Source organism: Manis pentadactyla, chromosome 6 (assembly GCF_030020395.1).
Source record: "Manis pentadactyla isolate mManPen7 chromosome 6, mManPen7.hap1, whole genome shotgun sequence".
In the NCBI taxonomy this organism is placed as follows: Eukaryota; Metazoa; Chordata; class Mammalia; order Pholidota; family Manidae; genus Manis; species Manis pentadactyla.
The window spans coordinates 157,485,185-157,508,859 of NC_080024.1; the positions used below are offsets into that span (position 1 = coordinate 157,485,185).

Below are 23,675 nucleotides of genomic sequence, written 5' to 3' on the forward strand. Positions count from 1 at the left end.
GTGGCCTGTAATGGTTTACACAGACAGTTTAAGTGCTTTACAGGACTTACGGGGTTTTTGCAATATAGGCCTGTATTTTCAATGGCTGCAGTTATTTTTTAAAGATTTCTGTTGGCGCAGTCAGCTTTGTTTCCTTTGTGGCCACCTGACGGGTGAGGAGCAGTTGTTCTCATCTGGGAAAGCTTTACTCAGGGTGTGTTATGGCCAGACAAGGCGCAAACCAAGGGCTCCACAAGTGCGGTCCCTGGAGGGGGTGGGCGTTCCGTGGTCCCTCGATCCCCACCAGTGCTGCAGTGAGAGCAGGTGCAAGGCGTTCATGGCGCACAGGAGGGATGCCCTACGCGACGTGCCTTGTAATAAGTCCTGAGGAGAGCAAAGATGTTTTTTGTGTTCATCAAAGAGTGTTTGTTTTACACAAAGGCCCCCTTAGTACAATAAAAAAGTTGTTAAGCACTCTTAATATTTTGGAATATCATTTGCTTTCTTCCCTTGTGTTACACAGGTTTATACTGCTTATCACTTGCTAAAAGTTGGAAACGTTTGCTGGACAGTGTAGGAAGCAGCACACTGGAGGCAGAGTGAACGTGAGCGAGAAGCTTGTCTGGAAGCGCCAGGGCTGCGAAGCACAGTTCACACGGGGGCGAGAAGGGCTGCTGAGTGTGCAGGCGTGGGTGGGAGGACTGGGGGTCTTGTCAAAAGGAGGAAGAAGCCGTGGAAGGGTTTTCAGCTGAGAGGAGAAGTCGCCTGAGTGTGGCCCTGTCCCCACAGCCTCCCCAAAGTGTGCAGGCCAGCTAGGGGGGCAGGCAGGATCGGCCTGCAGCTCAGACATGCAGAACGAGTGTGGGGAAAACACTGTGAGCTTCGGTCCCCTCCAAGTAGGAAAGCCATCCAGCAGGGCAGCTGGCTCCAGAGCCAGGACAGCACAGAGGGGCTCGTCACAGGGGCCTGACCTCACGAGGCTCTTTACGAGTGAGGACACGCTGCCCTTGTGTGGACTGTTCGGCACCCAGAGAAGCGCATGTGGCTCGAGGGCCGCCTGTCCTTGCCTCGCTCTGTCTCTGAGAGGGTTTTGTGTTGCTCATGTTAAACATACCAGTTCTTGAGTTCTTGATTATCTAAGGTGATGTCTTTATTTCTGTGTGCATTTTTCAAAAAGGAGGAAAGAAAACTAAGGAACAACTTTTATAAGTAGAAAATGGAATTCAGTTAATATATCAGCTGAACATTTTGAAAAGTGTTCTCTCTTTACATTCCTTTTTTGCAGTTAATATACAAAGGAAAAAATAGATGTTTCTTTTGTGTCAGCCTAAATAATAAGAATCAGTGCAAATTAGTTCAAGTCCTGTGGCAGCAGCATTGTGTCCCTGTTGCATGTGCCGAGTCTGACAAATATGCACACGGAGCGCTGCCTGCTTCTACCTGCCTGAAAGCGGTGCCAGAGTGGCCTGAATTGCTGACTGTGACGGGTTCCACAAATGACCCACATTATTACTGATACCATTAATGTCCCTTAGTGTTCAAGACATAGTTATTCTCTCTGAGGTTTGGAGTTTACAACTCTAGCCAATTTGAGATATTAGCAGTATTCCTCATCCTTAAACACTATATTCCCATATATTCTTTTTTTGTAATGCACCTTCTGCCGTAATTTCTTTTGCAGACCATAGTATACATCATTATTCATGTCTTTTCCCATCAAAATATTCTCCTTTTAAAAAGCAGATCTCCACTGTTTGTTAAATAAGGTACACTATTGAGAAAAGAGCTTGAAATTATAACATTTTGCATTCTTCTTCCCCAAAGCGAATTTATCTTTTCAAACTATGTAACATCGAAGAGAGGGGAACTCAAAAAGCAAGTTATTTAGAGATAATTTCTTTCCCATCTTCCCAATCTATTCTGTACTATATCAGATTGGTAAAGAACTATCTATTACAATAATTTTCTCAATATTAAAAAAATGTTTAATGTTTAAAGTCCATCATTGTTATTACAGAACTGAAAGGGGACTGCATGGCTCTTGTGTGTTCTTCAAGACATGATTGTGTTAGACAAAAAGCATCCCATGATTAAATAGGTGCAGAAGAGTAGTGGGAGAACACACTTAAATTTCTAGAATTAAATTGTATAGAACCTTTCATTTGCAGTTCAGAAAACCTTAATGAAGTTTTTATATTTTTTTAATGTGCTGTTTCTCTTAGAGCTTGACCCAATGGGAAAACTAAAAGATAAGCATGTGTTAGTAAGTCTAAGCATTTCCATATTAAGCGAACCGTAACAACAGTTTTAAACTAGCAGAGTTATACCCATCTGTACGTGTGGTCAGTTGATGAAGTGCAGAGGCCTGGAGGTGGTTCAGAGCTGTGCCGCAGCACAGGACGGCTGAGAAGGGCAGCGGGCTGCTGGCTTCACGTGGGGTGCCGGGAGGGACAGCTCCGTATCTGCTTGTTCTCTGACTCCTTCACGTGCTGGACACACTTAATGTCTGTGCTGGGTGTTCAGAAGATGAAGTTCAACACCATCCTTATTAGCTTACAGTCCAGGGATATGGATCAACATGGGAATTGTTGTATAACTGAAAATATCCCAGAATTCATACCAGAGAACTATTTGTTTCATATCTTAAATGATAAGTGTGTGGGAGACCGGGAGCTGCTACTGTGCTTATAACTGAAATTGACCAAATGGACCAGAATGACAGTCAAATTCTTTACCTGTCAATTGCAAGCTTTCGGCAGGCCCCAGAGTTCCAAAACTGGTCCATCAGGTGGATTCTGGCCGTGTGGTCGTCCAGGTGGGGAGAGGTTCCCCATGCCCCCTGCTCTGCCATCTTTCCAGAATCCTCTGTGTATTCCCTTTCCACCCTAAGTCAGCAATGCCTTTTCACTGCTGTCCAGTTGGGTCTAGCTGGTGAACTTGTTTTCAGTGCTGTAGAAATATGAGGTCTGAGTCAGACAGAAGTTGCTGATTTGCTTCTTTTTTCCTTTTCTCTTTGTGAATAGGAAGACAGTGATCCGCCCATTCATGAAAGTCTCAGCATAGAAAATACGTTGTGGGCGAGCACTGTTGTTGCATCAGGTAAGAAATGAGTTCTGTCTTAGTGTGATTCTCTTGTGGGTGATGCTCTGTGTATTTGAGCGACTCCAGATAGTCTCCCAAAATGCCTCGCATTACACGGAGGCTCCTCACTAAATGCACCCTCCCATCGGTGTGCGTGGAACACGCCCGGGGAGGCCAGTGCCGTGCTCAGCACACGGCACTTGAGTAGCACAGGTCAAGGCAGTGGGGACTGGGCCCCTTTGTGTAAGACTGCTGAGGTGTTTTGCTGGCTTTGACACCAGTTTCTTGACAAGCTTACCAGTGAGCCGTAATGCGAGGTGGCACAGTAGCGCTGTCACACACGTGGTGATTGTAGAGGTGGTTTTCCCGACGCTCCCTTGTCTGACAGAGTCCATGGGGGCCAGTGTGGCGGCTTGTCTGTGGGGGAAAAACATCAGGGGAGGTGGGCTTTGGGGTAGATTGTGCTGGGCCCTTAGGGGATAGGAGGAAGGTTGGAAGTTTATTCTGAGTGAATTTGAAGGACATTGGAGTATTTCTAGTGGTCAAACAGGGAGGTCACTTAAATTTACATCTGGAAAATAAATCTCCCTGGGAGGTGTTGGAAGTCTAAAGGACACCACCTTTTCAGAAAGCTGGCCTTGCTGGCAGCACCAGGAGCAAAGCTGAGCAGCAGGGGACGCTCGGGAGGCTGGTGGGGACGGGAACACTGGTAGGATGACTTTCCTCCCGGTATCTGCGACACGGCAGCCCTCCTCTCCTGAAACTGTCAGCCCTCTGGTGCTTCAGCGCGGAACCCCTGCCCCAGCCCCAACACTGGAGGTGCAGCATGGATCTTGGTCCCAGGAGCTGATGGGTGAGAAGAACATTGAGAAAATGAGACAGATGCGTTCAGCGATGCTAAGTATCTCGGCAGAGTACAAAGAAAACAAGCCCAAACCGTATCTGCTCAGTATCTGGGGAGACTTCTCTGAGGAAGGGCCCTTTAAACGAGATTTAAGACGCACAGCCAGGGCTGGATGGGGAGGACGAAGGGGCAGGTGCCGAGGGCCTGGTGCTGAGAGAGACAGAGGCTGGAGAGCGAGCCGAGGGCCACGTGCCTGGTGGGGCCGCTCGCAGGGCAGCTGCACGCGGCGTCTGGGCGGGGCCTGTGTGCACGCGAGGCGGGAGGCCCGCTGCTGTGGAGTCAGGTCCTCACCCTCTGCGAGGGGAGAGAACGGAGCGGGGCTCTTAGTCTAGTAACGTTCTGTGTCTTTCACGAAAGCTTATTGTATGACAATGTATGAGTTCAAATTGACAGTTTTAATAGAAATTCTGTGGTTTGATGTTTTTCGTACTGATGGATTTTTTTTTAATTTCTCAAAATGAAAAGAGGGAAAGTAAGGAGAGGGTGCCACGAAGGGTCCTTGGGCTGCGCAGGCCTCAGGGGGTCTTCCCGCATGGAGACCCAGGGCACTCGTGGCCGGGCAAGTGTCAGGATCCTGCCCTCGCTCCTGCGCGTCCCCGTCGTGTTCACCTTGCTGGCCGTGTGGCTCATCCAAGCCTCAGCACAGGTCAGCGAGGTGCTGGCACCGCCACCGTCACTTTGGGGAAGGGCCGCGCCCGGGAGGCCCATTGTGTAGTGCGGTCCGAGATGTGAGCCCAGGTGTGCTGTCCTCCATCAGCGCTCTGCGCTGGTCTTTGGGAAGGTGGCCACAGCATGCCACGGATAAGGTGATACCTGGCCACAGGACTTAACATTTTTTCTATCTCGCTGTTGTATTGTTTTTTTCCATCATATTGATTTTCTTCTTAATAAAGGACCAGAGTTGAGTCCATTCTCTTTATGAATTTTATTTGATCTTCTGTTCCCTGCACGGTAGGATGTTGTTACTGACCCCCAGTCCTATTGACTTGTGGCCTTTCTCCTCAAAGGGTCAGAAGCAACCTGAGCCGAAGGTCTGTGGGATAACCCAGATAATTCCCCATCCAGTTGCTCTCCTTACCTCAGTACTCTAGTCTCGAGGAGACCATGGCAAGCGCCAGTCCCTGGTAGCCAACTCTGGCGGCGCAGACACACTCCTAGGTCTCACAGTGTACCGGCCATGTTGCTAACCCTTCCTTCTCCTTGTTATATAGAACTCAGGGTTTTTTATCTTCTAAGATAAGTTTGCCAGGGTATTTTATCTTCTAAGAGAATATTTAGATTGCTTTAAAACCATCCATTCCAGAAGTTTAAGTAAAGCACCTTTAATTTTATGTTTGGAAAATTTTTACAAAGGCAAGCTTTTTCATTAATTTCAACTTTTTTTGAACACATACTTATCTTCATTTAAAACCTTATTAGCTTGAGCAATTAACTGAACTCTTTGTATCACCCAAGTGCCATTTCCTGAGGCAAGTTTGAAAACTTAGATTTCCAGGATTAATGTGAGGACTCTTACCTGGTTTATGCTGGCTTCCAAGTTGAGAAGAAATACCAGAACTTCAAAAAATCTTAGCTCTTCAAACTTCACATGTCGGTGTGACATACGTCGCTGCCTCGGGCCGTCCCTCGTGTTTGGGCTCTGAATGCTTGCAAGCGCAGGCTCCGTAATACACCCCTCAGAGGCCCAAGGGCTGGGCACCAAGGGCACCAGCAAAGCTTCTACCCCTGGTGGCTCGGAGAACCCCTCTCCAGAGCAGCCAGCGTCCCGAGAGTGCTGAGTGGGCAAGGGGAGGTTTTCACCTTGGCTTGCCAGGAGCCCGGAAGCAAAGCTGAGCCCCTGGGGCTGCACTGCAGGCTGTGTGCACTGTCCCACTAGGGTACCACTCGGGGGACTGGCCCAGAGTGCCCTGCTGCAGGCTCCAGCACCAGCTTGGAGGCTGAGCACATAGGAGCGGTGGGAACAGCAAAGGACACATGGGTGTGCAGGACGCGCTTCACAGCATGGGTTGAAGTTGCTGTCTCTCAAATGTCAGTCTCATGGGGCAGGTGTTGCAGCTGGGAGATGGGCAGAGAGGCTGTGTCCATCACCTCCTGCTGGTCTGCTGCCTTCCCCTGATACACATGGATTGTGGACCCCGCACCTGGGGCAGGTCTCACCTGGCCTTGGTCTCTCTGTGCAGCTCCCTGTGGCTGTCCCCTGTTGTCGCTGGGTGCTGGCTGGTACCTAGCAGGTGCTCGCCCCACCTGTGTGTCCCTGTGCCGCTTGGTGTTTGCATCTCCCCCATTGGCTCCCAGCATGTAGACATGCTTCCCGTAGACAGCGGGTGGCCCCCTACCCACAGCTGCGTGGAGATGAGTACCAGGAGCGCTGGGGGCTCCGGCCAGTCCCCAAGGCTCCCCATGTGGCCCTGGCACCTCTGCGCTGCGCCCGGCAGACTCTGGGCGCCACACCGACAGTCGGGCCGTCTTCAGTCGGTCGGCAGCCCTCGTCCTCGCTGTCTCTGCACCATTGTCTTTGGCAGATCCCGTCCTTCCTTATTTTTGGTGAGGGAGCCACATTGTTTTCAGAATTACCAGGTAACCCCTTTTCCTGTCTCTCTCAGCCGTACAGAGAGAGTTTGCTCAGTCTTTCAGCCATTACTGGCCATAAATACATACCCTTTGTCAAAGAGAAGGGAGAATATCCCTAAACTCCTGTACTGACTAGTAATTGTAGTGATCAGAGCGAACGATTTTCTCAGAGAAGATAAGTTACTCTAAGTACAGTGAGTTCTCATTTACAGGGAGAAAGAGACACATGTGAGAACCTTTACCAGACTCTAGTGGTTTATGCAAGTAAAACTGCCTGAGAAATTCCGTTAAACTTTTTAATGTGTGGTGTGTTTAAAATGCAGATGTCGTTTATATTATATATGTGAATGAAATATTTGTTAGGCTTGTTGTTCCCCAAAGTCCATTTTGGACACTTTAAGCTATGATGCTTACCTGGACTCAACGTTGCTGATCAATCACCTGGATTTTAGGACAGTGGTTTCTAGCCTGATTAAGAATTGGTTAGTTCTGCTAATGTTAAAAATGAATTACTTTTGTAATTTGTCTATTTCTGTGTTTGTGCTTATTAAACATTAGTGACACTGCTATATTTTGATTAAGTTAAACTTAACTGGCAAAATAGGAAGAAAATACTGACAAAGTCAGACTGAATGTTCTGCTTCACTAACAGTAATAAATAGATTTTTTGGGAAGTTTTTGTAGCATTACATCATTATGTACTTAGTTAAGTATAAACATTATCTAGAAAGCTTATTTGGATAATGATATATAGAGAGAGCATTTGTGCAGTTTGAACTAGCTTATGTGCCAGGTGGGGGGCTTTCTCTGCTTTCCTGAACAGAGTATTCACTCAAGTCCCAGAGCTTTCCCAGTGGCACACAATTTAAAAAGGGAAAAAAAGGAAATGCTTATACTAAAAATATGTAATGTCTGCAGATATCACTGCTGAGCAGTACTGCATCCAGCATTTTCCTTCTTCCTGAACAAGTGTTATCTGTGTTCTTCGGGAGGAGGCTGTCCATAATGTTACATATGTAAATGTAGCTATCATGGTTTATATAAATCCAAAATATCATTAAGACCGTATTTACTCCATGGGTCCTGACTTGCTGATTCATTAAATTTCACACAGTAAACTAATGTGATATCAAAGAGTTTCTATGTAGTTATTATGGTTAATTCTGCAATGGTCGTTAATTTCAGTGTTATGGATATATTGTCTTTTTCACCTTAATCGTATTTCTCACCTACAAAATTTGCAAAAAGTAGGAATACAAATTACAGAAGGCACTAATAAAAAAGACTAATGACATTTAAATTCAAAACCAAATACTGTTTTTATAATATTCTCTTACTGTGTTTGTACATGTGCTGACATATCAGTGCACGCTCTCATACCTGGTAGCATCTTACTCTTCGCAGAGAAACTGGTTTACCTGATACCGTCTTGGTTTGAAAGTCACACAGTGAGTTTGATCAGTTAGGAATGTAGCCTCTCTTAACTTACCGTCAGTGTTAGTGTCACCATTTCAGTAGACATTGATGAAAACATTGCCCGCTTTCTGTTGTCAATGAGAAGAATATCAGTACATTTTCTTATGTTATATGTAGGTATGTTTGTATTGTGTAAGAAATCATGTTGAGTTTTCAAGGCTTATTTTTAAAAGTTGAGATTATATTTTCTTGAACTAGCCAAATTAAATATGCTGTTGGATAAGTTTATGTATAATTAAATAGTATAATATTTTCCATTGAAACAATTAACTAGCAAGTGTTATCTGTGCTTCCCCTTTAAAGTGCCTCTGTAAGGACCACTTTCATGTTTTGCAGGTACTGTAATAGGTGTTGTCATTTATACTGGAAAAGAGACTCGAAGTGTAATGAACACGTCCAATGCAAAAAATAAGGTAGGCGAGCATAAGGTCAGCCACGCTGACGGACCCCGCTCTCCCTTTGAGTAAGAAAGTACGTGTAGTGCCTGCCGTATCCCGAACAGTCCTTCATTTTAGCTTCATATGTGACATAAAGGCACACTTTCAGAAATGGTGGTGGTTCAGATGAATTCTCTGTGTTGGTGTAACAACATGTTCATACTGTAGTTTCCAAAAGTATCTTTTCTTGGTTAATCAGTTTTACGCATCTCTTAAATTTTCACTGTCGGATGTATGTAACTTGCCCATAATTTGACAGTTAATTGTGGGTCTCTTAATTTCTCTTGAATCTATTTATTTTACAATTTGCACTCTTTATTTTTATGTTGATGGTTCAATTTCAAAATAAAAAAACCTATATTAATGTTTATAGTATTTAATTTGATAGTGTTACATTGTTAAACTAATTTATTTCCATTTCAGAAGAAGCATATTGAAAGCCAGATTTTATTTTTAAGGACTGCTTAATTATATTCCTAAATTGATTATATTCCTGTTATATTCCTAAAATTGTTATTTGTGTAACCAACATGGATGCATCAGTTAAGTCAGCTTGAATTCTCATAGGTGGTGTTTGGATGACACATTGTATGAGATTAGGCCACAGTATATGCTAATGGCCGCTTACTGAGAAGCCCTTTCTAACTCTGCATCTTACTAATTTTTATTTGAAACATAATCTTTGTGTATCTGAGTAGAATAAAAAATCCTCTCATGGATTCACACCTTGCTTTTTGGATGATTAATAGGAGAGGTTGTCTTTTGAGGGAAATGTTACTACAGAACAATAGAAATGAGTTCTTTGAAAAGGTGCTTTTAAGGACAAGATGTATTCCATTTTTCCACTAAATACTATCTAAAACAATTGTCAGTCCTTCAAAAACAAGGACAGCGTCTCTGGTGCTCTGCGCGCCTGGGCCCTTTGCAGTGTGCCGGCCCGGCACTGCCTGCACTCGGACTGTAGGTCTGCAGTGCCCTTCCCCACCCGGCAGGGCTGCACTCTTCTCCCAGTGACACCAGCAACGTGGTCTGTCTCTGTGTTTGTTAGGGCCCCAAATGTCTCTGTGTCTTATCTACTAAAGCCAAAGAAAAATGTGCTATTATTTTAATATAATAGGGATATAATAGGGAAATTGTGATAATAGGGAAAATTATCTCTCTTGATTTATGTTGCAACTTTGCTCCAATCTGAGTAAATCAAATATACCCAATACCAAACATACCCAACATACAAATTGATATACCCATTGGTAATTCTGCAAGAGTTAAAGGTATTTACAAGCAAACTATTAACCTTTCTCAGGTTTCTGACCCCAGCTGAGAAGTTGAGCCCTGGAGGCTGACTGCCCAGGTCAAGAGTTGGGGCTTTGCAGCTCTCCAGCTGTTTGACCCGGGCAAGTGGCTCAGTTCCGTGTCTTGGTACTTGGTCAGTGTTGCCTGTCTTTATTATCTGTCTGTGACATGAGATGTGACATGTGAATGAACGCCGTGGCCTTTCAGCCCAGCCCTTACTGTCCATCGTGAATGCTCACTGCCTAAGCTGTGCGAGTCCCCGCCCTTCCTCATAGGCTGCAGGCCCTTCCTTGTAGGCTGCAGACCCTTCCCGAGGCCCCGTCCCTGATCTGCTGCTCCTTCTGCTCCTCCACCCCTTTGGAGCTGCAGAGCTGGCTCGCTCCGCCAGCTGCCGCCTCACAGCGGGGCGGCCGTACCCTTCACAGGCTGGCCCTGTCCCGGCTTCATCGGTGCTCCCCTCTGGCCGGAGCATGGTGACGGCAATGACTGTTGCTTTAGACTTCAAAGAGGGCTGGTGCTAACAGAAAGCAACCATTTGAAAGGGAAATCGGGTCATTTCCCCAAGTCCGTCCATTCTTCAAGGAAGCAAAACTGTTCCTGATAATTCCGAGAGCTGCCCTATTCATAATATGTATGGGGACGTTGATTGACACAGTGGTCAGGTGAGATTTTTGTGGAGTTCGTTGGCAGCAGAGTAATCTGGGCTGGACATGCATCTTTGTGAAAGAGTCATGGCTCTGAGTCATGCTCATACACACCCTAAACCCACTGTGGCATCGCCACGTAAAGGCTTCTTCTCTTCTCCTAGTACTTGTCTGACATGTGGGCAGGTGCTTGCTCCATGGTCCCTGAGGGACTCCCCGCCCCAGGAACTGGCTTCCAGGACCACGGGGATAAGAAATTTACATGAAAGATTCCCTACTAACTCTCACAGCATCTGCCAGGGAACAATGTAGATCACGTTTCCTTGGCCAGAGCAGTTTAATGGCCTCCCCTAAGTGGAAGCAATCAGGAAGGTACAGCCCTACGGAGGTGCAGGAGGGAGAATTGGGAACACTTAATAAATAGCACCACTGACTGCCCTCAGTGTGGTTTGGGTGGGAGTTTCCACACCTTTTACATAGTTAAAATAGAAAAGAACCCAGGAACCTTACAGAACCCTGAAAGCACTAGTAGTGAGGGGCTTAAGCAGAGGAAGAGTGGCCGGAAGGACAGTGGACAGAAGAGAGCGCTCAGGACAGTGGCCGGCAGCCGGCAGCCTGCTGGTACTGGGGGCCATGGAGACTGGACAGAGGCCGGCCGTGTAGCGACTCGGAAAACACTGGAGGAAGAAAGTCATGGTGTGCGGAGTCAGACCCAGGGCAGATGGGGGCCCCCCATCATGGCAGGGTGTGGGGGCACCAGGGCAGGGGTGGCAGAGGCCGAATGTGCTGTTAGGTGTCCTGAAGCACCGGAGAGGCGGTGGTGATAAACTGGAGCGAAAGGACTTCATTGATTGTGTTTGTTTCTGATGGAAAATCAGTATCACAGAACTATTAAATGTGCTTTCAGTTAAAGCAGAGGGAGCCTTAGTGTATGAAGAGGAAAAGGTGTTGTGTGTAAGAGTAAGTTCCATGGACATGTAGTAGTAACTTAAATAGATAAACTTAAGATGACTTAAAAGGAAATTATATATTATTAAGTGGAGAATAGCTACCACATAAAATAACGCGTAGCTTCTTTGATTTGTAGGACGTACTTAGTCGGCAGTCAGTCGGTCCGTATCTCCTTTTGCTCCATTATTTCATTTACTCTCTACCTTGGTCACAGAGTGAGCCAGAGGATCGTGAGTGCTGTGAGACTCCCTCAAGGTCCTAGGGTGAAACACTGCGGTAAAAGCAGTGTGATTTGAGGGGAAAAGTTAATGGTGACAGTAACTGAGGTGGTGAAATGGATGCAGTGCACGGCAGGGGTTCAGAACAATCCCTCAAAGCCAAGAAGGTCACGGTGTGACCACGGAGGCTCGTGAAGCGTCGAGCAGTTCTGAGGACCCAGCTGGTCCTGGAGATCTTGAGTTTATGGTGGAGCCAGTATTGTGCACATGGTTTTCTCAGGCCAGGGTCCAGGAGCCTCAGAACAGGAACAAAGTGGACCAAGAAAGGGCTGGTCTGAAGTTGTAGGTTGTCGAGGTGGGGGTGTCAGAGCAGCGGGCGGGCAGGAATTCCCTCAGTGTGAGGTAACTGCTGCAGGCCCTGATGGGCAAGCGGGTCAGCAGCTGAGGCGCCTGCAGGCCACGGCATCAGACGTCCAAGTGCTCTGCACCCACGGGTCCCTGTCTCTGCTGGCCTGGGTGACAGGAGCCTGGCTCTGCCATGTAGGCTGCAGGCTCTTGCGGAGTAGCGTGGCCCTCTCCCCGGACGAGCAGATGCGTGTAGCTGTTCAGCCCCTCCAGCTGTTGCTTCACAGTGTGTCCCCTTAAACTTGTCATTCTGCTCAGCAACAGTCCCGAGCCTTATTTCGGCCACTTCTCCTTTTTGCCTTCATTTTGTCTGTTTTGTCCTTTAGTTGCTTTTTTAAAGAAAACTGCTGACTGGAAAGAAGAATATGATCACTCACATACCCCAAACCTAGGCTCAGCAGGCACTCCCTGCTCTTTCATCTTCTCCTGTGGCTCCACATGTCAAGCCACTTTATTCCAAGTATGCATTTTTAAGAAGTAGAAATTAAGACACTTTTTCTAGCTGCTGTCCTAGCTCATTGTCCTCGTCTGTGACACTGGCCTAGACGTCTGGGCTCAGTAGCCTGGGTTGGCCTGTCAACTTCGTATCTACCTGCACTGATTCCACCCCCTGGGCTTCCCCCCTAGACTTCCCAAATCAGAAACGGGGGGTTCTGAGGAAGCCTGGGGCCTGCTGCCTGGGGTGGGCACAGCAGTCCCACTCAGATGGACGGAGAGTTCCTGTGTCAACTGATCATGTCACCACTGAGTGCATGGACCCTGACAGATGTCCCACTCCGATCGTCCTTTTAGATTGGCCCTTGGGATTGGCTCCTGAAATCTGCCTTGATGATGTATGATCACACTACGCAGCTTTATGCTTATTACAGGAGTCTGTTAGAGTACTTCTTTTTTTTTTTTTATGAACGTAAAATTTTATTTTCAAAAGTTTTCAAGGAACATTATGACCCATAAAATTAAGGTATCAACATTCCCTAACAAAAATTAACTGATCTGAGGAAGGAAGTGTGAAAATATTCTAATGCAGTGCTGCCCAAGAGAACTTTCTGTGCTGATGGAAATGTTCCATCACCTCTGTTACCTAATACAGAATCCACTAGCCACATGAAAACTCAAAATGTGGTTAATGCAACTGAGGAAGTGAATTTTTAATATAAAAAGCCACTTGCATCTAGTGTCTACCAAGTGAACAGCATAGTTCTAATGTCTCATGGATATTAATGTGGTTTCCTTGGGGGGACTTCTCTAATCACTGGGGTAGACGTTTGGAAGTGGAATGAAAGGAACGCCCTTAACAGATCTAATTAATCACTTAAGTCAGAAATTTTCCACAGCTTCCAGAGGCAGGGGGTAGCACAACCTGCTACCAGGGATATGAGGGGGAGACCCTTGGGGAGACCCGAGTATACCCTTTCAACTTCTGGCTAATGCCAATGAAAATCAAAGGCGTAGAATTCTGGTCACTCAGATGGAAGAGGATGGTTCCACACACACAGAATACAAAACTTTGACTACCCCCGGGGAATCTGTGTGGAATACATTGCTACGGAACTGGTGGGGGAACTGGAAGTCGGGGGCTTTCATTTCCGGACAGGGTTTCCAGAGCCAGAGGAGGACTTAGAGGTGGAGGGAGGAGCTGAGGGCCCTTTTGGGCCACTTGCAGGCTGAACAGGCCCTTTCTTTTTGGGGATCAAGGTCTTGTTCTTGCTCTTGAACACTTTGCTGGGATCCAGCTTGTTCACAAAGGAGTCGGTCTCTTCTGCAAGCAGGTTTGTGTTGTAGGTGATGGGTTTATACATATTGAACCATTGCTTGGCCTGTGGACTAATGCCATAGCTGGTGAAGGAATACTGCCATTGGGGCAGGCCCAGGTGGGTGATGAGCAGGCGATAATAGGTAGTAAAGGTATCTGTGAGAAAATGCCAGTATAATGCTCTGTCCAGGAACCAGATCTCAGTGTCTTGTGCTAATGCTGGTTTCCCTCTTTTGTAAACAAGGCAAACCTTCCCATTCCCATTGCAAGGATCCAGCTCAAATATCACACTGCGAGAATCAAAGTGAGGCTTCTCTGGCTGGTTTTCATTAGCTTCATGCTCATCGTCCTCCAGGTCTGCCAGAGTTGGTGCCTTAGGGAGTGAATACATGGAAGACTGGCTGAGTTGAGTCAGTTTTGTGATGCTGTTAATTGCCATGCTGCCCAATGGAATGGTGTTTTCATCCAGCTTCACACTCCATGTCATGTGGAAGCCATTGGTCATCAGGTAAAAGTTCTTCACATCCTCAGGTAGCATGCAGTTATTTTTTTGTTCCCATGAAGAAATCATATGACGTTCAGCAGGTGGCTTTTCAATGATGGTTACCTCTGTCACACCTGGAGAGGATTCGAGGATGCGGGTGGTCCCCAGGGTGAGCTGCTCCAGGTGCGGCTTGCTGCTGCCCAGCGGTGGGGGCGGCGTCTCCTCCATGGCTCGCGTCCCTGACCCACGCGCCGCAGGGGCAGCGGCCGGGCCAGGGCTGAGAGGGGCGGGTCGAGACGGCTGGGCGCTGCCTCCGAGAGCCGTCAAGTTCACGGCATGCCGGGACTTGTAGTGCTCGGTGCCTGAGAGCGCGGCGAGGCGGAGATGGGGGGCCCGGGCTGGTCTGGAAGAAGTAGTTCCGCAGGGCACTCGTGGCTGCAGCCCCGGAGGGACAGCCACCGCTGTTAGAGTACTTCTTAACTATAGCATGTTTTATCCAGACATGGGGATTAAGAATAAATCCTACAGTACCATTTGATGGAGGAAAGATATATAATAAAAAGAAAATCTTAAAGCTGCTTTTCAGGATTAGAATGTCTTCCCTCACAGTGTTCACCAAGGGCAGATATAAAACAAGGAATGGGATCTACTCAAGTTTGAAATTTTTATTTTAAGACTCTGAACAAATCAAAAGTTTTGATTACTAAGCAATTACCTTTACAATGATACTTGGTGAAAGTTTAAGTTCCAGGAGTGCAGCTTGAGTAATGGGCTTCTTTATAAAATCTAGCTGTAGATATATTTAGAAGATGATACTTGATTACATGTCAGAGGGAAATGATTCTTACAGGAGGTTAAGAAAAATCAATTGTGACAGGTTGCCATTTTCACGCCATTCACAATAATAAGTTGCTCAGAGCAGGAGCTTCAAGGATGAAATGGTAACCCAAATTGCTTCAACCATTATTGTAATCCCTGAGCATATTGATTTGTGTTTCTAATAAAAAGATGCTTTCAAGTGTCTCATTGACAGACAGGTGATATGTGCCATTATGTGAATTAGCCGCAGCTTGTCTGAGCTGTAAGGGAGTTTCAGGTGGTAGAGCATCAGAGAGTCAGCCGTGGGGTGCTTTGCAAGTGGAAATATCAGTGCTGTTTTGGAGAACAGCTTTCTTATTTTAAAAAGAATAGTTTATTAATATTTTTAAAGTTGTGTTGATTTGTATTTATTATACTGTTATAATAGCATACCTTTTTTCTGTGACTGCATACAATCATAGCACCCCTTAATTTTTTTAATAGTTGCCTTCTTGAGTAATAAAATATTTTCGGATTTAAATACTTGCTTAAAAATGTGATCATGTGCTTCACAAAAGAGCTATGTGTTGTAGAATATAGTATTACAGTCAATCTGCATAGATAAAAAGACTTGGGGAATGCTTTTTTTGGATAACTGTTATTAATATTAACAAATCATAGTATTTCAAAGCCTCATCAGGAAAAGACTAAATAGAGAAGCAAACCTACAATAAAGTACCTCGTGGCGTACAGACAAGCCCCGGTGCGGCTCTCAGGGTCATGACAGCGCACACCGCCCTCGCTGCCCTGGAATAGCTGCACACTTTGATATTACAGCTGCTCACAATTAAAAGTTGTGCTTCTTCATCAGCAGTGTGAATATAAATAAACTTATAATTTCAGGAAGCCATAAAGAGAAGAAATGCTCCATGGGGGAAAAGCAATCCTGATGACATCTGGGACATAACGTTATCAGAGCATATAGCAAATATCTAAGCTAGAAAGCTTGGTTTAGTCCCTAAATTCCTTTTAAATAGGAATTTGATTATAAAGCAGGTGTTCCAAATAGGAAACACAAGCCAATTTATTATTTAAAGTAAATACTTTGGATCACTGAGAAGACTGAGTTTTACACAAAGTTCTGAGTGAGAAGGGCTTACTAATCATTTGCTGTGTATTAAATAAGAACTGTGTGATAGTATTTCATTATTTCTGAGCAGTTCAGCTACATTCTCTATAATCAGAATTCTTAACAGAGAAGTATAATTTATTCAAGAAGCAAATACGTATTTTCATAATTGTCTTTGTCTTTCGAAATTACCCCGAGGCCATAAAAACAGAAATTTGTGGAACTTGTGATGACCTATTTATCATGACATTTCCATCTTAATTTATGTAAGCTCTCAAAACAAAGCACTTGTTACCACCAGTTATTCTGAAGCCTTTCTGATGAAAGCCTTTTTGGATGGGTAAGAAAGTGACCTGAAATACTAGTAGGATTGGGAGCAAGAAAACCCTTTTTCAGTCCTTGGGTATGAAGCCAGAATGAAGGTGGGCACAGGGATGGATGATTAATGTGGGAATGGAGACTGAAAGGGGGGACGTTGAGGTTTTCCTGATACTGGGAACTGCTTGGAATATTGTCCTCACAGGAGGCAGTGAGCCTTCCGGCTGCGGTGGATCTGTGTGGCCGGTGCAGATCTGTCACCGTGAAAATCGTGTCCCTTCTTGGTTGTCACATGTCAGAAACAGGTCATGTGCATGGTGTGGGTTCATAAACAGACTTTATTGGGGAAAATTCCAAGCCACAAGTCAGCTAGAAGAGAAGGTCACTTGGTTTTCTCACTGTGCCCTGGGAAGGCCCATGGGAGCTCTGTGTCCCCCACCTGGTTCCTCCTGAGAGAGAAGCAGTCAGGGAAGACATCCATTGGCCGGCACCTGTCAGGTTAGGTGGGTGCTTGTCCTTGGGGCTGAGACCTGAGGACACTGGCTGGGCGGGAAGTCTGCTGGGCAGGACACTGGTGGGGTGGGAGGCCCACCGATCCTGCTGCTCCTCGTGCAGAGAGCCCCCAGCTTGCTGGCATGGCCTGTGGCCGTAGGACCGCACTGGCTCAGCGCTGCCCTCTCACACAGCTGGCTCTGCATCTGTGAGGCTCTGGTTCTGGCCACCATTATATCCAGCCTCCAGCACAGTGCCTGCCACACTTACTAAGTGATGAAGTTGTTTTTCTTAAGGAATAGTTCATGGTTTTACCCCACCATAGTTAATTTTTCCTAAGCAATAATTTTTTTAAGAATATCCTTCAGAAACAAATCTTAATATATCTGATTTCAACTTCATTATCTTTTCACACATCTGAGAATATATTCTGGATGCTAGTGTTTTTTGTTTTTTTGTTTTAATTTCATTTGTTGACGTAGAGTAGCAACTGTACCAAACTTTCTTTTTTAAAACTGCATTAACTAAAACATATGTATGATAAATTTAACATGAAATTAAATAGCTTTCTCTTCCCCTGTGTAATTAGCATTGTCAGCTAATAATTACCTTTTGCAAAACTTTAAAATGTATCACGTGTGTGAGTTTTCCCACTCTAATGAGCTATTAATATTAAGTGCCTTGGGGTTTCTCTTTGAGGGGCATGGTACCTAATGTAGGCTGGCGTCACCTCCCACCCGGACACCTGAGCTGCTGCCCTATGTCCCTCCAGCATGTTCCCTGCATCATGTTTATAAAACAGATGTATACGATCAGTTCTCTGTGTAAAGCTGTCAGGAATCCCTGTTGCTCTCATGGCGAATACCAGAACTTCCCCCATAGCTCTGAGGCCCTATCCTCTGCTGGGCGTTCACCGTGGGCTGCATGCCCCCTCACTGCGTGCTTAGCCCCAAGGTCTTGCCTCTGCTTCTCAGCACACCATGCATCCTTGTCTTCTGACCCAGAGCACTCTATTTCTCCTACACAACAAGGAGACGTGTAAATAGGTAATTGAGTAACTAGTTTTCTTCCACTAAAATGTAAGCTGCTTGACCATGAAGTCTGTTCATGCCCTGCACAAAGCACGTGCTCAGCAAAGTGGTTGAATGAAGGAGTAAATCCCGATTTGTAAACTGTCTGCTTGCTTATCTGCCTCTCCCACAAGATTTTAAACTCACTGGAGGCAGGTGCTGTGCCTGTTTGTTCCTGTATCCCAAGCTTCTGAGACATAGTAGATGTTGGGCAGTTTAAATCAGGAGCCAGCAGATCACAGAGATGACTCCCGGGAGAGTTCCTTGTGGTCCTGTCGGGGAGGCCGACACGTGTCTGTGAGAAAGATTTCAGGTGAGAGACCCTCCGCTGGGTGCTGCGCGTGCCCTGGTTGCGTGGAGGACGGGCGGTGCGAATCGATTCGGGTGCATGCCTGCTGAGCCCTTGTCAGGCTCCGGGCGCCACAGGGGCACCTCCGCGTGCTCGCGTGCATGCCTGCTGGCTTTCCGGTTGCTCGCTGACCTTGGTCAGTGCTCTCTGCGCCCTTCTTTGACCTGTGGGAGCACCTTCAACCTGCTCTGTCCCATTTTCACAAACCCATCATTTCCAGATACTTTCCATTCTTTCTGCCACAATAAGATGTTCCAGATTCATCTTGTTCTTTGCCCCAGCCCGGGGACCAGCCCTGGGTCCCCCTCAGCAGAGGATGGTGTTTAGAAGTTAGGATCTGGGAGCTGGGTGCTCTTTGCTGTGGAGACGTGTCATTTCCAGCCCCAGATAGCGGACAGAGTGAGGGGACGGATAGGCAGATGGATGGATGGACAGATGGGCAGGTGTATGCACACCACCTTTGTGTCTGTGCGTACTCTGTATGGATGGCTATTGAACTCCACGAGTTCAGACAGGCTCCCAGCTTCAGTCCACATCCACGCGGCTTCCTTTCTTACCATGCTGGAACTCCCTCCCCTGACAGTGAGGCCAGTGAGGGTCACTACCACCACCCTTACTGCATTCGCGTATCTGACCCACCACTGCACATGCTGACAGTACCTCTTTCCTCCCTTTGAGCTTCAGCACCTCTGCCAGACCACCCTTACCTGTCTCCTCCCTCGCTTGGCTCCCATCCCTGGGCTGTGCCTTCTTGGGCTCCTGGACCGCGTTGCTCTGCATGTCCCATGTGCACTGTTAAGAAAGGAAGATGGGGAGGCATGGAGGTCATTATTCTCCAGTTGTTCTGTGTTTGTTTCATTTCTTGAGGACTAAAACCATGTGTTTGTTCATGTGTAGACTTCAGCCATGTTAGGTGTTCAATAAATGCCGATTGAATGGACAGATGTGTCAGTCATTGAGGGAACCAGTGAAAGACATTAGCGACCAAGTCATCACCCCAAAAGTGCCTTTCAGTAAATGTGGATAGATTTGTCTTTAATTGATTTAAGAGGAAGTGTGGTAAGAAGATCTCAGATCCTCTGTGAGCACTGAATGTAGCAGTTCTCCTGGTGAGCAGAGTTTTTATTTTTTGCACATCTGTGGCCGTAGACTGCCTTACCATATAACAGGTGTGCTTGCTGAAGGACCTTCTGTCTTTCCAGAAGAAGCATGGGCAGGTGCAGGTGTGAAGCCTGCTTCTGTGCCTGGACTCGTCTCTCCACTGTCCACTGCTGCCAAGCAGCTGTCCGTGTAACCCTGAGCAGAGATGACAGAACATGTTCCTTCCCTTCTGAGCCTGATTCTCAGTCAGCAGAGTGCACCTGGCCCTGTGTGAATGGCCACATGCCTCTGTGGTTGCTCGCTGAAGGCAAAAACAGACAATGTCCTTAACGAGATTATCTCAAAAGAAGGAGTTCATCATAGGTAACACTTGTCTCCTGTTTCTTCCCCTACATTTTTCACACAGTAAACCCTTTATAACGTTCCAGATTAAGTGACTTCAAAGCCAACAGGTGTAGGAAAGTAGGCCTAGAACTGGTGTACATGTCCCTCAGCCACACTAGATTTCTGTTACCTTTGTGGCTGGTGTGGGGGACGAAGCGTCTTCCTTCCCTGCAGTGCGGCCAGCAGACAGTGACTGTGCTCGGAAGGGCCATGTGATCGCGAAGTGCATCGGGGCCCACCCCCACCAGCACAGAATAAGGATGTCAAAATGAGAAACAGAAAAAAAGACAGTGTAACATTATACATAAAGTTCATTAACCTGTGGAAATGAGCGACTTGCCTACAACACAATTAAGGAAAGGATTTCTTTTGTTTTGGTTGAATATTTAGTCATTCAAGCAACGATTTTCTTAAGTTAAAGTCAATAATTTTTTTATTACAATTACGAATATTATTTTATAGCCTTAAGATACAGACATGGTCTGGAACACATAATATAGAGAACAGAATTTTCATAATGGATAGATTTAATATGTTTTAAATTCTGAACAATGAAAAGAAAAATGACTACTTCCAAGGTCTAATTTCATTCTAAGAAGATGCGTTTACCCTTCACTTTAGACCAACACAGATGATTTTGTGGCAGCTTTGTTTCAGGAGAGGGAGTGCATACTGGGCCTTATTAGCAGTCAAATCCAGGTACTATGGAAAGTATTTGAAATTTAAGAAGAAATCAGATTGAAAAGTTTCCTCACATTCCTTAATTAGTAATCAGTCCTTATTCAAGATAGACTCTTAAACCTTGGCTTTCTGAATATAAAGAATCAACAAATTTTAAAGATAATTATAGTTGCTAAGTAACTAAAACCTAAAAAATTAAAAAATGGGTTCTTGGACATTCAGAAGCATTCAGGTTGTTTGCACAATTCCATTTAATGCCCATTTTAAATCATTGTAAGGATAGAACATGCCGGATTGTTGCTACATATTTTGTTTTTGTTTTAATGCTGGGCTAGTAGTACATTACAGAGAAAAGGGTACTTAAGAGCCAAACCTGTTTTATTTATTTATTTTTAATTTTTTTTAAGGTATGATTGATATACACTCTTAAGAAGGTTTCACATGAAAGAACAATGTGGTTACTACATTCACCCATATTATCAAGTCCCCACCCACACCTCAATGCAGTCACTGTCCATCAGTGCAGCAAGTTGCCAGAGATCCACTATGTGCCTTCTCTGTGCTACATTGTTCTCCCTGTGATCCCACACACCATGTGTACTAAACACAATACCCCTTCATCCCCTTCTCCCTGCCTCCCCACCCGCCCTCCCACATCCCTCCCACATCCCTCCCCTTTGGTAATCACTGGTCCCTTCTTGGAGTCTCTGAGTCTGCTGTCATTTTGTTCCTTCAGTTTTGCTTCATTGTTATACTCCACAAATGAGGGAAATCATTTGGCATTTGTCTTTCTCCGCCTGGCTACTTTCACTGAGCATAATGTCCTTCAGCTCCATCCATGTTGTTGCAAATTGTAGGATTTATTTCTTTCCCATGGCTGAATAGTAGTCCATTGTGTATATGTACCACATCTTCTTTATCCATTCATCTACTCATGGACACTTAGGTTGCTTCCATATCTTGGCTATTGTAAAAAGTGCTGCGATGAACATAGGGGTGCATATGTCTTTTTGAATCTGAGAAGTTGTATTCTTTGGGTAAATTCCAAGGAGGGGGATTCCTGGGTGAAATGGTATTTCTATTTTTAGTTTTTTGAGGAACCTCCATATTGCTTTCCACAGTGGTTGAACTAGCTTACACCCCCACCAGCAGTGCAGGAGGGTTCTCCTTTCTCTGCATCCTTGCCAGCATTTGTTCTTAGATTTTTCGATTCTGGCCATCCTAACTGGTGTGAGGTGATATCTCATTGTGGTTTTAATTTGCATTTCCCTGATGATTAGTAATGTGGAACATCTTTTCATGTGCCTGTTGACCATCTGAATTTCTTCTTTGGAGAACTGTCTGTTCATATCCTCTGCCCATTTTTTAATCAGGTTATTTGCTTTTTGGGTGTTGAGGCATGTAAGTTCTTTATATATTTTGGATGTTAACCCCTTGTCAGATAAGTCATTTACAAATATATTCTCCCATACTGTAGAATGCCTTTTTGTTCTGTTGATGGTGTCCTTTGCTGTACAGAAACTTTTTAGTTTGATGTAGTCCCATGAGTTCATTTTTGCTTTTGTTTCCCTTGCTCGAGGAGATGCGTTCAGGAAGAAGTTGCTCATGCTTGTATATTCAAGAGATGTTTGCCTATGTTGTTTTCTAAGAGTTTTATGGTTTCATGACTTACATTCAAGTCTTTGATCCATTTCGAGTTTACTTTTATGTATGGGGTTAAACAATAATCCAGTTTCCTTCTCTTGCATGTAGCTGTCCAGTTTTGCCAACACCAGCTGTTGAAGAGGCTGTGATTTCCCCATTGTATGTCTATGGCTTCTTTATCGTATATTAATTGACTATATATGGTTGGGTTTATATCAGGGCTCTCTAGTCTGTTCCATTGGTCTATGGGTCTGTTCTTGTCCCAGTACCAAATTGTCTTGATTACTGTGGCTTTGTAGTAGAGCTTGAATGCCCCCACCTTTATTCTTCCTTCTCAGAATTCTTTGGCTATTCGAGGTCTTTTGTGGTTCCATATGAATTTTAGAACAATTTTCTCTAGTTCATTGAAGAATGCTGTTGGTATTTTGATAGGAATTGCACTGAATCTGTAGATTGCTTTAGGCAAGATGGCCATTTTGACAATATTAATTCTTCCTACCCATGAACACGGGTGTTTCCATTTATTGGTATCTTCTCTACAAACCTGTTTTATGAAGTAAGATTTACATTGCTCAGGAAAGACATTTGTCTTGCCAATGGGTTTCAGCCCTGGGAAGATTCACTATGGATTCAGTGTGACCACAGAAATTGACAACAAAATGTTCTTGGAGTGAAAGGGATATTATACCCAACTTTATTTCCAGGTGGCAGGTCAGTCACTAAAATCCTGTCCACTCAGAGCGAATCTGTATGCAGCAGCTGGTCTCCCCCCTTGCCTCTGGGCCCTTCTGTCCGCACACCCGTCCTCTGGGCCTCTGTCCTCGGCGCTGCCACCACTCCAGCCTCTGCTCTGCTCTCCTGCCTGAAGACAGAAAGCAGATGCCATGCAGGAGCAGGCCTGGGCAGCGTCCCCTCGCCGACAGGCATCCTGGTCAGCATCAGGAGGGGTGGCAATCACTGGAAGCACTGCACAGACAGACGTACATTCAGTGAGCTGCTGAGGAGGCTGGACACAGTAAAGGCAGGTTCGGTGAGCTCGAAGATTTGTGAACAGAACCTTCGGACGGGAAGAAAGAGGGATGAAGAGTGGGGAGCCAGAATGTGGCACAGAGCATCTGAGATGGTGGGACCATCTCAGAGACATGACATCAGTGACGGGAGTGCCAGCAGCAGAAGAGGGAAGAGGGCCGAAGTAGCTCAAATGACAGGCACCGGGCCCCAGACCCAGGAAGCTCGAGAGCAGCCTGCCAGGTGAATGCCCAGGTCTCTGCCATTCCACCTGTGGCAACCCAAAGGCAAAGAGAGAATCTTGAAAATGGCCAGAGAACATAAGAGTGTTGGCCTGGGGAGGTGCAGCGTGCACCCACCATGCTGGGCTGAGCACGTGGCTCTTCTGACTTCCCAGGAGGCCACAGTGGTGTCATCTTGCTGTCACACAGGAGAAGGAACAGCTCCGAATTTCATGAATATGTTAAGCCCACAAGTCACCCTGCCCTTTCTGGGTCTGGAAGCC

The 23,675-nt window shown here is 45.8% G+C and overlaps 2 protein-coding genes across 9 annotated transcripts in view; one reads left to right on the top strand and one right to left on the bottom strand.

Annotated features, from left to right (window-relative positions):
• The window catches only part of ATP9B (ATPase phospholipid transporting 9B (putative)), a 220,758-nt gene that overhangs the window by 104,331 nt on the left and 92,752 nt on the right, over positions 1-23,675 (top strand). For all 8 annotated transcript variants that reach the window (XR_008998392.1, XM_057504303.1, XM_057504304.1 and 5 more), the window contains exons 10-11: positions 3,003-3,078; positions 8,348-8,424. Coding sequence is in view for 7 of the 8 variants with exons in the window: in XM_057504303.1 (XP_057360286.1) it covers positions 3,003-3,078; positions 8,348-8,424 (153 nt within the window). In the remaining variant the exon portion in view is untranslated. The remainder of the gene's footprint in view (positions 1-3,002; positions 3,079-8,347; positions 8,425-23,675) is intronic.
• On the bottom strand, positions 13,362-14,665 carry LOC118911804 (tubulin polyglutamylase complex subunit 2-like). The gene has a single exon (XM_036884323.2). The coding sequence runs from the start codon at positions 14,422-14,424 to the stop codon at positions 13,540-13,542; it is 885 nt and encodes a 294-aa protein (XP_036740218.2). The 5' UTR covers positions 14,425-14,665; the 3' UTR covers positions 13,362-13,539.